We start from the raw sequence: 15661 nt of genomic DNA, 5'->3' as shown, positions 1-15661 counted from the left end.
TCTGGGGTTTATAATCACAATTGTATAATTCACAATAGAAAAGAATAAAAATGAGAAAAAACAATAGCAATATGCATTTTAAAAATTAATATTGGTCAGATCATGGCTCTTGCTTGATTTCTGCACCAAACTTTATAACACAAACATAATCTGAAAAACAGCACTTTTTTGCCGGTTGACAGTTTGTTTGCTTATGTTACAGGTGGTAAGCGTGTATAGGTTAACATGAAGCTGAATGTTTTGTTTGCCATGCATTGTCATTCGCCATTCCTTTTAAGATGGATATTTAAATTTCCTCCCCACTTTGGAGATCTGAACTTGAATTCAACCCATGCTGCTGTTGTAGGCTAAGTCGAGTTTGCCTGGTCACTCCATGCGTGGGAGCCTGTGAGCAAAGCCCTGGTTCAGCAGACTGGTGCTTGTGGTTTAGTGTGTTGCAGTCTTCTCAATGAGTTAATGCTGAACCAGTGTCACACGCTGTATCAGCCAGTACCATCCTTTTGGAAATTGCCTTTTAAACAGAAAACCATAAACAAGGTACAGGGAACCGCTGCATCCAATGAATCCCATTTTCTAAGGCATGCGGATGCCAGTCTTAGTTTCTTGCCTGTATCTCAGCTACTCTACGTGTCAGGAAATCATGTCTATATTAGATTTGGGTACTATATTGTTTAGCAGTTCCTGATATAAATGAAATTGCATGATGTTGCTGTGATGTAGAGCAGATGTGGTATTTCATACTAAGGCAAGCTCTTACGTGTTTCAATTCTTTAGAAACTCTCAGTACAGTTTATAAGTCTAGTAACTGTTCGTTAACTGCATTTCAAATTGGAGTTAGAAATTAATCATAAATGGAGATCTCTGTCTTTTAATCATGTTTTTATGCATCTGTAGGAAGGAAGATGTGACCATCTACAAGAATATGATCATCTCTGTATGTTCAGTGTTGTTTTCAGTCACGCTTTCCTAAGCTTTTTTCCCCCATACAATCGGTACAATACTTGAGAAATGGCATTTAATCTAAGAAAATTATCATTGACTCAATTTCACCATCAAAAAAGAAGAAATGTAAGAGCATATTTCAAAATTTCTCATCTGTAAAGCAACTTCACAGTCTGTAACTGAGATATTTGTGTATTTAGATCACCTAGTACAAAACAAAAGGAATTGAAGGCACCAGTCCTTTCAGTGCTGAGGCATTCTCCCTCCATATATTATTTTGATAGGTTTAGATTTGTTTTAGTTTTAAATTATTCTTGTGACCATTTTCTTGAAACTGCTAGAGAAATACATAGACTTAGGGGCTTTGCTGGCAAACTGGTGTGAGATTCTTCAGCTGTCACAGCAATAAAGGTTAGTTAAATCTTGAGTTCTAGTACTGACTTCAGTAGGAAGAGTGCTGAAGCTCATGTACGTGTTTGTAGCTTGGAAAAAGTGAGGCCCAATCAAATGGGGAAACTAATGGAATTTGTGGTGTCCCCGCTTGTCACATTTTTGTAACTTCAGGATTGGCCTCGATGTCCACTTTCTCGTACTCCTTAGTTCTTCTAAAGTCTTGGTCTTGTTTCCACTCATTTTCCTTCTTCCATACTCAGTTTCTGGGTCCTTCTTGGCCTCTGGTGGGTGACCAGAAGCAATACCTAGAGGATGCACCCTGCTGCCTGCCTTCAGCTCCCTCGTACATGAGAGCTTTTGCAGGGCTTGGATCCGGAGGAGGAAAGGATCTTGCCCACCAGCAGCTCTCACTGCTCCGTGCCACCTCTTAACACAAAGGGGGACAGGCTGGTCACCTCAGTATGAGATTTAGAATCTGGCAGTTTTTCAAAACTACCATGATTTAGAGTAAGAAACACTAATTACAGATGTGTTGTACTGTGGACACGGTTACTCAGTCATAGGCAGGGCCAGCTGTAGTGGTCATTGGGGTCACTGCCTCAAACTGTCCTGCTGTTTTAAGGCTGGTTCAGGAGCAGTTCAGGCACACATGCAACGGAGCAGCAACCTCCAGCAAGAGGAAGAGGTGGGGCAACAGGATTAGTAACCTCTCAAGGAAATCTAGGACATTAGAGTGTTACCCTGCAGGTGCTGTACTGTAAAATGCAGTTAGCAGGAGATCCCTGTGTAACTGAACGCTAGCCAAGTATTCTGTCCTTTGTCCCTCCTGCGATTGACCTAATATGATATTGAATTTTCCTTTCTATTTTACAGTGAACGACAGGATGTATCATGGTGGGTTGCTTGAGTTCTGCATTTATTGCTTAGCGAAGGCATAGATTAAGCTTTGATTTTTCATGAATGATCTCAATAGGAATGCACTTTGTGATGATGCACTGCATAAATGAGATGCATGAGACAACTTTACACAAAATAATCTCTAATATGACTTACTTTACAGGCTCTTATTTTAAACGTACTAGCATTTACAGGATGTGTTAACTAACACTAGATCAAGCAGTATATTTCAGACAGTTGTTTTGTGTTAAAAATAAAAAAGCTTAGATGAGAAGAATACATGTTTCCCAATAAGGTAATAATGCAAGGTCAGGAACATCTATAGCTAGACTGACTGTCAGTATAAAAATGGAAATCAGGACGGTGAATTTATCATTTAAAGTTTACTTTATTGATAGCCTCAGCAATAATCCAAGGGTTACCGGAAAACTCGAGGCATAGGAGTATGTGCAGGGCTGGTTCTGTATAAAGTAACTGTGACATTTAGTAATTGGAAGCAATGAATCATGAAACTGAAGGTCTGGAATCAGAGGTGCTGAAGGTTTACTAACGATTTGCTAATTTAATTTTAGGATAAGTATTAATTGCTCATAATCTTGAATCCTCAGGAATTCCTGGAGTTCCAAAGATTCTTGTCAGTTGTTTTTAAGTGGTGGATTAGTCAGGCCATAATGCACCAGACAGTGTAATAAGTCTTTTAGCAAGTCCTGTGTTTGAAAAAAGGTGTCCAGGGTTTTCTTACAATACTGCATCATATAATTACATTAAGTGGTAGAACAGTTTTTACAGGGACTCTCATTTTCATTTTTTTCTGTAGTAGTATCACTTATAAGAAAACATATTTCCAGAAGTTTAGAAATTAAGAATAATGTAAATCAAAACATTAAACACAGCAATTCAAATGTTACAATAGCCCTAAAATGTGATGCATATACAGTTTCATAAGTTGAAATAGCAGGTGTCAGTGGATTCTTTTAATGTTAAACATACAGGGTAAGATTACAAAGTGCTCCTTCCCACCCAACTATTTTGTGAAAATGAAGACTAGTGTGCTGGGGGAATTCTTTCCCAAGTGCTTAGAGGGAAAATAGAGATGTTACTTGTGTCCCTTAAAAAGAAGAATTTGTGAAAGGCCGGAAAGGGTGGTTTGTGTAGCACTTAGCACCTTGCGTGTGCTTCTGCTTGTGGTGCGAGTACGTGAATGCACGGGATCATTCTAATGTGTGATTGCTGTCATCATAGGACACCTTCTAGAAAACACTTCAGACACTTCTAGAGAAGAATTTGCAGTTACGTTGTCCAGTGTCCCTGGGGAGCATTGCCATGCACTACAAATTGCATGGAGAGTGTCTGCTTTCACAGCTCACCTTGCGCATCCTGCGTGTTCCTGAACATACTGTTACTTTTAATCACCTTTGTATTAATAATCAGTTGTTGGTTTGAATTCAACAGTTACAGGAGAACGGGTTAGCAGTACAGAGCTATATGAACGGCTAACTATACTGGGCCAAATTACACTGTCTTTCATGTCAATATTAATCCAGAGTACCTCTGTCAGAGAGAAGGAAATGACTGCAGATTTAGCCTGTGGTTCTACCCTCACTTACCGACTTTTGCAGCCATTGGAAGTAACAACATTCAACTGCAGTGCAATGGTTATAGCTAACGGCTAGCAAAAGAAATCTTGTCCATCTTAATTTTCTAAGTGCTCTTCTGAAGGCTTTTTAAATCATTTGAGGGTTTTTTTACTATTTGTTTGAACAAACTGTAGTCAAATTCTTGGACCCGTGAAGTTAGACGGTACATTCCTGTTGGCTTCAAATGGGTGAAGATCTTGCTGCTCACATTTTCTGAAACCTGATTCTGGCTGAACTCCTGCCTTGGACAACTCCCCTTTTGCAAACATGTGCTAAGAGGACCTCCACGTCAAGCTAAGAGTATCAGATAGCAGATTGTGAAGTAACTGTTGCTACTTAACATAGCCCTCCACCACTTGCACCGGTGGCACACAACTGCCTTCTAGGAGTGGGATTTCACACCCTCCCAAGTGGAAATACGTTACCTGGCCAGATGGCTGGGACCCATCTGCACCAGAGAATGTGCCGTCAAGAGTTTCAGTGGGAAAGAGAGTTTGGAAACTCCTGTCTGAGAACAGGCAAGTGGGAGGGAGTACCTTTTCCTCCCAGAGGATGGTAAGTGGCTTTCAGAAAGCCTTTCTTCTTCACTTACTGTAGCCTGCCAGAGCAAATCAGCATGCTTGGCTCTGCTGAATGATGTGTAGCACTGCACACAGATTGCACCGTTAGAGACTGCTTTGTTTACAGATCCAGGAGACATTTCTAATAATCTCCTCCAAACATTGGTGATGTTTTTTATTTCATTGTATTCTGCATTGGTTTCAGATCACTTTGTTATAGCCTCGCATCAGCTGTTGGGCTTTCATTTTATCTGTGATATGTAGTTGTCACAAAGAAAAGGGTATTTGTACATGACTTCCATGATCACATACATGTGATGTGATTTTACCCATCCATCCTTCCTGTAAATGAAGAGTCAGCCCCTCTGCCATTCAGCAGGAGAGGTGGACACTCACAAGGGCCAGAAGAGAACAGCATCTTCCTCAGCCCCATGATCTCTGCAATTTCAGCACAGTAAGCGGGAACCCATAGTACTAGGAAAAAATTATGGAGGCATCATTGTGGGGCTCTTTTATTGCCCAGAGCTTCCGATTTCACCTCAGACAAACTAGCAGCATTAAAAATAGGCAAACCAAGAACTTAGCAGCCAAGATGTCATGAGGAGAAACAGCTGAATGGGATATGGTGTTTTCTAAAGCCCTTGTGTAAACTAAAGTGGAAATTTTTTTTTTAGGTCATTAAAAGTTCATATAGCAGAAAAAAAAAAAAACAAAACAAAAAACCCACACTCACAGAAGTGTCCAGAGCATGAAATACCAGGTGATCAATTCAAATGTCAGAAAAGCTTCCTCAAAAATGAATGAAAATTGGCAGCATTTTCTAACTTTGTGACTAGTAATAGAGCTGCCTACAATATTTCAAATATTTCTTCTCCCCCATGGAATTTTTAGCAGCACATATTTTCACAGGCACTCGTGTGAAAAATTATAGTGCACCTTTCAATGATAGGTTTCCTGAAATGCCTCTTGGCACTGGGAATTAGCATGACTTTATCCTACCTATGCTTCACCCCTGTGGCCTGACTTTGAAGGAGCAGAATCACTTCCAGCTCTTGCTCTTCTCTCATCCCGGCGCAGGCAGGAGCGCAGGGTGCCTGCCTGCCCAGTGCCCAGGGCTGGCGATGAAAGTTACATGGGGCTCGGTTTAGGACAAGAGGGTATGAGTGGGACTTATGTAGCGCATACGTCTTTTTACCAAGAGACAGCATTATCTATGTATTTATGTAGCTGTTTACCTCTCACACATGAGCAAGTAAAATTTATCACACCTAAGAAAGAGAGTCCCAGGCCTGGGGCTGAGGATTTTTCACTCTGTATTTTCAGTCTTGCTCCCAGATTTTTCTTTTCACACCCCCCAAGTTTTTCGTTTGGAAAGACTATGCTACATGGGATTGTTTGGTTTGTATAGAACTTACAGGTATTGCTGTATATTTTTCAGTAGCATACATGTGTTCAGTAACTTACACAGACCTGCTTGTGCACTTCACCTGGTGCTCCTTATGGTGAAAGTCCAGCTCCTGAAGGGCCAGAAAGTCTTATCTCATATTTTGAATAGTCACCGGCAAAAAAGATACAAGATGTTTGCTACACCTGGTGACCACAGCTAGCAGGTGTGCAAAGTTGTATCCGTCAGTAGCTGCTTAATTGTATTACTGGAGAATATTTTCTTCTATCTTTTTCCATCTGTAACTATTACTCTTTGCCAAACCAAACTATCCTGCTTCGTTAAGAACAGGGAAAGAACTATGTTCATTTACAATTCTTTTTCTTGCTTTAAACACCCATACTTGGAGCACTTCTGTGAATCTGCTGGTGCAGGCTGCCACACACAGCGCGGGCTGGAGCTGCACTGGCATCGTTCTGTGGGCAGCAGTGCGGGTGCCCAGGGCTGGGGCAGAGCCCGTGCCAGGGCAACAGAAAACAGAAATAGTCTGCTGTGACACCAGGGAGTTCCTGGCAGCGTGAGTCATTGTCTGTTCCCCAAAGCCTGTTTTGAGTTTTCCCTGGGATTATGAGCTTTTCTCAGTAAATTCTGATGTGGCAGAAAGCTACAGCATGTACTGACCTCTGGCTCCAGGTTCTGTCCTCTAAGAGCGACTGAACTGTAGTTGTTCTGCCCATCAAACCTCTATTCCAAGACAGTTCTGTGGTCTAGCTCAGGGCACTCTAATTAAAGCAATACATATATTTGTAAACCATCGGGACTGCTACTTATCTTTCTGGAATAATTCAAAATTTCAGTCCTATGAGGTAAGAAGAAATGAGGACAGGGCCACTGCTAATGGAGGCACCTACGCACAAAAATACACCGGTTGCACTTTGCAGAGAAGGGAACTAGTTTTTCTAGTTTGTTTCTCAGATGTTCATAATGCACTAAAACACCCACCAGAAGTGATCTTTTTTTACTTAGAAAGGTTTTCTTAGACAAAACACTTTGCACTGTTTTGAGGATGTGTAAAGTTGTTTTTTCTTAGTTGAAAGATGGGTTTATAATACTATTTCTTGTTCCATGGCACTGCCAACGTAAAACCTGAGACTATGTAGCAGGCTTTAATAAAATTCACTTCCAATGTTTTGGGAATGAAAATGTCAGAAAAATAAGGGCAGATAGTAAAAGTAAGGTGGCAACGTAGACTGGTTTCTCCTAAGGCCTTCAAGAAAGCTGGTGATTAAAACTGTGTAGAAGAATTCAGTTTTGTATAGTGGAAGAAGTTTCTTACTTTTTGTTGTTGATGTTCAAGTTTGGAACAAGCATTTGCTTTAAAGAAGATTTTTGAAAAAAACTAGAGAATAATCAAAGGGTTAGTGTGTTTACCGGGAACTCATGAGGCATCCTCATTTACCCTTGCACTCAGTCACGTTCAGGTGAGAGAATTTATCCAACCACTCGACATTCCTGTATGGTTCCTACACACCAGGTTATCATGCAGCTTTTACTGCCTGCTTAGGAGCAAGGATTTGAGCCTACCTCCAACACCTCCTAGGTGAATGTCCAAACTTCTGGGCCTTTGGCTGGTGTTTTCCTTCACTCTCTTGCTCTGATTGTGAAAAAAAAAATTGTGTCTTAGACCGCTGGATAATTTAATGAGTAAAAATTCCATCAAAATAAAAATTGATTTACAATCAGCAAATTTCATAATTCAAAAGAGATTATGTGACATAGTACCTAATACACATCCTGGACTCTCCAGGAGATCCCTCCTTACAATCCTAACATTAGCTGCTGGTTCTTTCTTCACTTTTCATTAGGAGTAGGCTTTGAGCCAAGACTCCAGTCAAAATCAACTTTGCTTCTTCTGTGCTGTGTCTCGTTGGCTGTTACCTCCAGTGCTGATGCATTTTGTGCCTGTCTGCTTACATCCACATCTGCAGCCAAGCACTGACATGCTGCAGTATGTACCATTCCTCACATGCTATGTGATCTTTCAGGAACGGGAGAGCTGTATAGCTGTATGTTATGAATGCTCTACATTTTTCCATAAATTAAGATGTGACTTCATTATTTTTTTGTGCTTCTCACACTGAACAAATCCCTTGTTATGATATAGCAGGGATATTAACAACATGATGCATGACCAGAGGAACAGGCTGAAGCTAGAAAGGAGGGAGGATATGAAAAAAATTAGTACTGGAACTAAGCGTGCGCGTCATCAGTTCAATCACAGGAAAGATTAGGCCTAAGTCCGCAGTGTTAAACACATTAGCTTTAAACACCTCATTAGCCTTACTGAAGTCATCGAGGGTTACTGCTGTGATTAAACAGCTGGGTTGAGTGCTGGCTTGTGAGCCTTAGCACCTGTAATTTGTCTAGGACACACTGAAAATTTAGTTAATGCTCTTTGGGATTTTGTATTAGCAACATGGTTATTGTCATATCTGTAGTTCATTGATCTACAAACTGGTAATTTCCTCTCAGGTCTGTCTTGCAACTTCAAGAGGCATGCACCCTTGCTCAGTACATTTTTGTTTTCTTGCACATTAACACTCAAACTGGGCAAAACTATCAAATAAAACCCTTTAACATTTGTTGTCACTTTTAAGCTTTTTTCCACAAGCCTTTCAACATCATATGTGTTCACTTAGTCTATTTTAGCAAGTGACTTTGCACATACCAGTTCTGTACGTTCATGCTGCACATAGCATTACCTGAATGCAGTTACAGGAGAGGAATGTACCGTGTGGACGGTACATCTAAGAAGATGCTGGTGTGAAGGACTTAGCCATCAAACAAAAATAACGTTAAAAAAATCACAGGTAGTCTTGAAAATCTGTGTCTGGGAAAGTGGAAAAACTCAAATTCTTCATAATAAATGATTCACTAAGTGCAACACAATATGGTGGCCAGTATAAAAAAGGATTTTGGAGCTGCCTACACTCGGGTTTATTTTAGGGGCTGTTCTGCAGGGTGTGGCAGAGTGTCTGCGTAACTGATACATTCTGCAACACCATTTCTATCTTTGGGAAGTTGCAACTGGTATTTTAGAGCTTAGCATGTCAAAATCCTGCTTCAGTCCCCTTGAATCCTGTGAAGGAGATTACCTACCAGAAGACACTGTGTTGGCAACAGCACTGTGTGTAGTACAGTGGTGAGAGTGGGGGTGATGTGGATGTAACACCGTCACGGTTACTGTCGTGCGTGCTGCGGATGATGCTTGCGATGCATGGTGACTGGAGCACACAGTGTACCATAAGGATTTGGTATTGGCACGTGCTCTGTTTATTTACGTGATGGGTTATGAAAGAGAAGGTATTTCCTGATGCCTAGAAGAGGAAACCTGCACTCAAGTACCGTTGTCATCAAATCCAGCCCAGAAGCTGATGTGCAGCTGTGTTGCGAATATTTTGTGTAATGAATTGTGTGCAGACTGTGTCCCTGTCCTGCCCCACGTAGGAGGACCCAGGCAAAATGAAGACACTGCTGCGTAAGTACTGACCCATCACTGATGAGTAGAGTGGCAGGAAATCTGCCTGAGGTAGAGCCTCTTCCAAAGACCTGTGGAGTCGAGAAAGGGGGTAGGGAGGAGTATCTCTGGTTCAGTCGGTGAGTTTTGGACCAGGCCTGGGCACCCAAAGAGAGAAAGTCTCACAGCTGTGGCAGATGACATGCCTCGTACCTGCCTGCACCGCAGTAAACGTTAGATCACTCCTGAAACGAAGAAGTATTCGACTAGGAAAAGCGGGTACAGTGGGCTTCCAGAAGACTTCTAGCTCAGCCGTTCAGGAGGACATGCTGCAGATACATTACCTGTGTAATTCTAAATTCAAAGAATATTCAAGAACAAAATTCATATTGTGGTTTAAATTTGTTCTACTCAAAGTATTATCTCATGTATAAGGTAAGCGTGGGTTTGTTTCAGTATAAAGAAAGGTAATTCCATCTGAAATTCTTTTATCCTGTGTCACCCCTTAGAAACTTTTTTTTACAAAGATATGTGAAAAAATACCCACATTTCTGTATTCTGTTTATTTTTCTGTTTGAGTACATCATTTGTTATTACTTTTTTTGGTAGGCTTGCTCCCATTTATTCCTTTTGCTTTGTTTCCTGCTATGAATTTGAACATTTTCTCTATCTATTTATCAATAAATGCTAAATACGCTTCAAGCTGATGACAGAAACTACCGAGATCAATGGAAGTTTCTATACTGGCTTCTAAGAAGACTAGTCCCCAGTTCTAGGAACCTGGTGTATGCTCACGCTTGGCATTCTAAGATTTGTGAACGAAAGGCATATGCATTATTAAATGTACTCAAATACTCTTAATAATAAACATACATTTCCTTCCTGAATCATGAAATGCTGCCAAAGTATTACTGTACATGTGCATTTTCATGACAAGATCAGAGATGTACTTGGACAGCCCCTGCGAATGTATGGCGTGCGTTTACTTACACACAAATCCTTAATTTATGACTAATGTGGAAAACAAATGTTGGGAGACTTCAAGACATCACTTCAAATTTGCAAAGTAAGTGTTGAGAGGAAGTTTTCTGATTTGCAGGTATACAGTGCATCATCCAAATACAATGAGCCCTTTCAGAATAGTTTAGTATTAGTGATTTCAGTTCCAATCAAAATCCTTTGAAGACACACACATTTTCAATCATGCAAGCACCCCGCTGAACTCAAATGAAGCCACATTCTCAGGCTTCAGAGAGGCTGTGACATGTAGTTACAACTGAACATATGCTAACCTCCTTTTTTGGATCAGGATCATGTTTTCAAACATTCTACATGCACGAAAACATGGGGTTTCTAAACTCTTGGTGCTTTTCAGTTAACAAAATATCATCACAGAACAGGATAGGTTAATCCACATAATTCGCATGGAGTTCATTAAATCATTTTTAAAAAATTAAACACAGAGTTATATTTAGCTTGATACTCAGAAGTGTTAACACCATGCTTTTAATGTGACAGATTGGATTTGGAAAGCAATATACAACATGGGTTTCAGTGTACAGAATTTTTTATTTCCACAACTTAGGGACATTGTTAAGACCCATGTGTCTTTTTAAGATCTATTCCCTCATTTAAAATCCAACCAGTGCTAGTTTGCCTAAGACATTTATCTTTATTAGCTTTCAGTGCTCGGAAGAAGTTAAAAAGGGGACCTTTTATTACCCTCTTTTTTCTTAAAGTAGTAGTTAGAAGTAAAGGCTGACTTTGCTTCTGTTGCTGGCATAGAGATCTTTTGTTCATCAAAAAAATTAGTGTGTTTCAAATAAGTGTAATGTTAACCTTGCAAAGAAACAACATATTCAGTCTGTGACCAAATAGTTATTTGTATGCTTTTTTTCTTCTTTTCTGTTTCCTTCTTTTCTTTCTTTCCTCCCGCAATAGGTGACGTGTATGCAGTGGTTGCAAGGGGACCATACAATGCTGGATATGATTGAGAAAAAACGTTGCCTCTGCAAAGAAATAAAAGCTCGACAGAAATCAGAAAAAGGACTCTGCAAACAGGACAGCATGCCTATTTTGCCGAGTTGGAAAAAGAATACTGGGACCAAGAAATACAGCCCTCCTCCTTATTCCAAACAACAAACTGTTTTCTGGGACACTGCAATTTGACAGGCCTGTGGAGGATGCCCTCTCCACTGTGTGGCACCGAGCACAGGTAGCCTGCTTTTTTAATAAGGCAAAGGCTCTAACCTAAGACTTACCTGCAGGTGGTGAACTTCCTAGGAAAAAACCACGATACAGTGCTCACCTGTCAATCAAGAGAGAGATTTAAGTTTCCGACTGGATTAAGGCGTACATATTTATCCAGGATTTTTTTGGATCCAGAAGATATCAAAATGTAAATATTTCGCCAATATATTGAAAACACCGAAACTAATACACTGTTTAAATATATATATATAAAGTCAAAAATTTATGAAGAATTTTACTATATAATGTTACTGTTATACTGTTTTATTACCTATTTTCTATGTGGTATTCTAATGTTTCCCCCACCCGCCACTACCGTTTTGTTTCTCTTACCTGCCTAGATTTGGCCTCTGTACAAAAGCATGTGGTTGTACGTTTTGTTGAACAGGACAATGTATGAAACAACTTGGTGCTAGGGCTGCAGAAGTTACGTAGAGTCGTACTCGTTAGACATCCTTAGCTTTGAGGGGGGCGGGCTGGACAAAGGAGAGAGTTTTGGTGGGAAACAGTAAAACTGCAAGCAATGCAAATAAAAGTGCTTAATGCGGATGCCCAAGTTGCATTTAAAATATGAATTGTTCTGCATCGGTTTTCCCATAAAGTTAATCAGAGAAATTGCTCTTGGTTTTATATGAATCAGTTACTAAAATTATTTGGCCAAGAAACTAAATTTTCTGCAGAAAAGCGTGCAACAGAAACTCTTCCTTCACTATATTCAGCTGACTAGCAGAGACCATGGTTCACTGTGACTAGGCATTGTACAGCCCATGACGGAGAGACCCAGTCGCTTAGCAGGTTAAGGCAGTGGCACTGCAGCCACGGTTCCTGTCCACATTTTTCTTTGGTCCAGAAAATAAAAGTGACAAAATCTGTTTACATGTTTATTATTTTTAAATCCAGCAACACATCCTTACTTTACACTGTGTCAGATTTCCTTGTGTTATTTATAAAGGCTGGAATTCAGACCCCTTGAAAGCCAGTAGGGAAATCCCTCTTGATTTCATGTGGTTTTGAAGCAGAGGCCCACGTAACACGTTCTCCCGGGTACGCCATTTCTTCTTCCTGGCTGCTTCTGTAATTGGCTTGCAATCCTGTATTATATTACGCCCATTTTAACAGAATATTATGTCATGACCAAAGAATTATGACCTCCTGGTTTTAACGGGAGAAAGAGATGGCTTATACTGATTATAAGGGTGAAATCCATGCGGTGAAATATCTTCCAAAAGGATCTGTTGAGAACGAGGCAAACTTGTCCTGCTGTGGAGCAGGAGAAAAAAGATCTATGGCATATATTTTGTATATTTAAATTTCTATCTATGCGTCTGATGTTTGGTAGCACAAAAGTCCCTCTTTAAAACAATCATTTTAATATTATATTTGCCGAGAAGAAAAGGTGTGTTGTTTGAAACTTCTTGTTATATTGGCTTTTCTTTGAAATTATATTGGCAGCGTTGCCACAGCTGTAATTGCTGATCAAAAAAAACCAAAAATAAAAAATTTTAGAAGGTTTTTGTAATCTATATTGCTAAAGTTTGAGTTTGAGTAATGCTTTATCAGTAGTAGTTTCTTTTCAGCCTCTGGAAAAAAGTTTTTAAATATTTTATAACTAATTAACTAATGTATATTTTGATGTCCAAACTGAGATTTCTGTAAAAGATGAAGTGTGTGTTTATATGTGTGTATGTATATTAGCATTATTGTGTATGTATATATGCATATGTGTACACACATATATATGTATATATGCATGTATCTATATATACTCATAGATGTGTGCATACGTATATACCCACATACATTAAATATTGGTGTGTGTTATGAATATACAGTGGCTAGAATGGGTACGCAACTGAAATGCAGATTTAAAGAGCCCCTCACAGCCCAAATGACAGAAGACATGAAAAAACCCAGAGGCTGTGAAGGAAGCTTTGAATACATGTTACATCCAAAAGACACCAATTGTATGTTCTGCTTATTCTCTTTTTTTTAAAGAAAGAAAATGGCAGAAGAAAAACTCCAGAGATCTCGCAAAGTTCCAGAATCTGCTGGAAAGACGACGACTTGTTGGTCATGAGAAATCTGTTGAGATAACAGGTTCATTATTCAGAAAGTGCTTATGCTTTGTCTTCCTTGTTATGTGGCAAGAGAAGAGTTTTTCATAACCATGTGTGAAATACTTTGCTCAGCCCTTTCCCCCAGCTGCACCAAGTCTCTGGTGACAAAACGAAAGCCGGCATTCAGTCAGTCTTGATACTCCTCTGCACTGATCTCTTCCTGGAGCAATTACTTTAAAAAGCCTGCTACCGAAGCGTCGATTTTGCAGTCCAGACCCATGGCAGGTACGCATGGGCGCTGCAGTGCCAGGCCCTTTGAGGGAAGGCAAACGTTAATGTAAACAGTTACATGTTTAATAGTGTTTGTTCATATTGTGTCCTTTTCATATTGATATGTAATAGGAATAATGATCAGGGAATTGAACCATTCTTGTCCTAAGCAGACTTGCTTGTATGCTTAGCCAACCATGAAACCACTCCTTGTTTTGCTTTTATTGCTCAGCACTGTTTGTGTTGTCCTTCCTAAAAAACTGCCCACGTGCTTCCAGACCTCCATTGTATCCCATGGAAACAATGGCTTCTTGTTTTAACGTGCGACAGTACCTGAAAAAGTAAAATATAACTTAGCACTTACCTTCAAAGCACTTTAGAAATGTGAACTAAACCTCACGCTTGCGAGAATCATTTTACAGAGGAGGGAAGTGAGGCTCAGGTGGAGTAGTTTCCAAAGGTCATGGACAGAGCCAGAGCAAGACATACGCCGCCACCCTGTCCCGTGACTGCTGGCCCACCCCATCGCTCAAGTAAAAAGTGCATCGTACTGCCGAGAGCATGCCATCAAAATGCTGTTAAACATTTTCTGCATCACCTATTGTCTCAGCAGTTTCTGTGTCACAGGGTGAATGACAGTGCTTAGTTACACACGGTCGTTAAAGCTATAGTCTGTACAAATATGCAATCTGTATATACATACAGATCACATATATACACACACTTACGAGGACTGTATATATGAAATTGTTTGGTATGCACTTATTTTGCTTTAAACTCCTGAAGTTAAACATTATAGTGTAGCAATTTGTGTAAAGTGCACTGTGATTTCAAGAAAGCACAGTAAAGTCACAGGTCTTGTTATTCTTGCACTAAAAATGTGTTTACGTATACTAGCCAATGTATGTCTACTTTATTGCTCCTTTTGACAAATTAAAGCAAATGGTATAAAATGGTATGGGGTTTTTTGGTTTGGGTTGTTTATTTTTAAGTGGACAATGGCACTATGTTTTTAAATGACAGGGTTTTTAAATAAAATGAAATCATTCTGTGTTCATTCCAATGTAATACATTTACCAATATCTTGAAATTGAATGTCATGTTGCTTTTTTTCATATTTCATTAGAAATTGTCAGGTATGTGCCTGAGATTGTGTAGGAGTAAGGAGTAGCTAGAGGCTAACTGTAATCATATATTATTAGCCGTTTCTATATACACAGTATAAATACATATTAATTTTCTTTTCATTTTTGTACTTGATTTTTTTAGGTAAGATGTAATTAAATGTACTTTGATACTTCTGAAGTAATAAGACGTTGTTTGAAGATCAATTCTGCTTTCTTTAGTGCATTGACAATATTTTACAATAATTTAGTGCTTATTTATTTGTGCTCCGGTGTAATTATAATAAAAAGCAATAGTTTAAAATACTTGGCTGTTCATTTTCATTTGATGGTTTCAGCTTAGAGCTGGGTTATTCACTAGGGATTAGCCAGAGATTCCTGGGAAGAAAAGTCAAGTCATAGATGTGTATTTATAACATTCCCTAGGCACACTTTTAATCGCATCATTTGTTGGAGGAAATGAATGAATTGCTTTAATAGGTTAATATTTGCAAGTCATGCCTGGTTGCATCTAATGCCACGAGTGCCATCCTCAACTAAATCCTTAGGATAAGATTTCTCTGAAGAGCGTACAGAAATTTTTCTGTAAGTACCTTTCACAGTTCGGGATGGAAGATGCTCACTTCGAAG

At 39.5% G+C, this 15661-nt stretch overlaps 1 protein-coding gene across 7 annotated transcripts in view; it reads left to right on the top strand.

Annotated features, from left to right (window-relative positions):
* Positions 1–15337, top strand: part of NYAP2 (neuronal tyrosine-phosphorylated phosphoinositide-3-kinase adaptor 2) — a 147743-nt gene extending 132406 nt beyond the window's left edge. For 5 of the 7 annotated variants that reach the window (XM_030028444.1, XM_030028443.1, XM_030028440.1 and 2 more), the window contains one exon: positions 11272–15337. In XM_030028444.1, coding sequence (XP_029884304.1) covers positions 11272–11499 — 228 coding nt within the window. In that variant the 3' untranslated portion in view covers positions 11500–15337. The remainder of the gene's footprint in view (positions 1–11271) is intronic. The other 2 variants (XR_003925425.1, XM_030028445.1) reach the window with 2 other exon arrangements.
* The last annotated feature ends 324 nt before the right edge of the window (positions 15338–15661 follow it).

The sequence above is a fragment of the Aquila chrysaetos genome, chromosome 10 (assembly GCF_900496995.4).
Source record: "Aquila chrysaetos chrysaetos chromosome 10, bAquChr1.4, whole genome shotgun sequence".
Classification (NCBI taxonomy): Eukaryota; Metazoa; Chordata; class Aves; order Accipitriformes; family Accipitridae; genus Aquila; species Aquila chrysaetos.
Note: the sequence above shows the minus strand (reverse complement) of the source record. Positions and strands in the feature narration are given on the sequence as shown.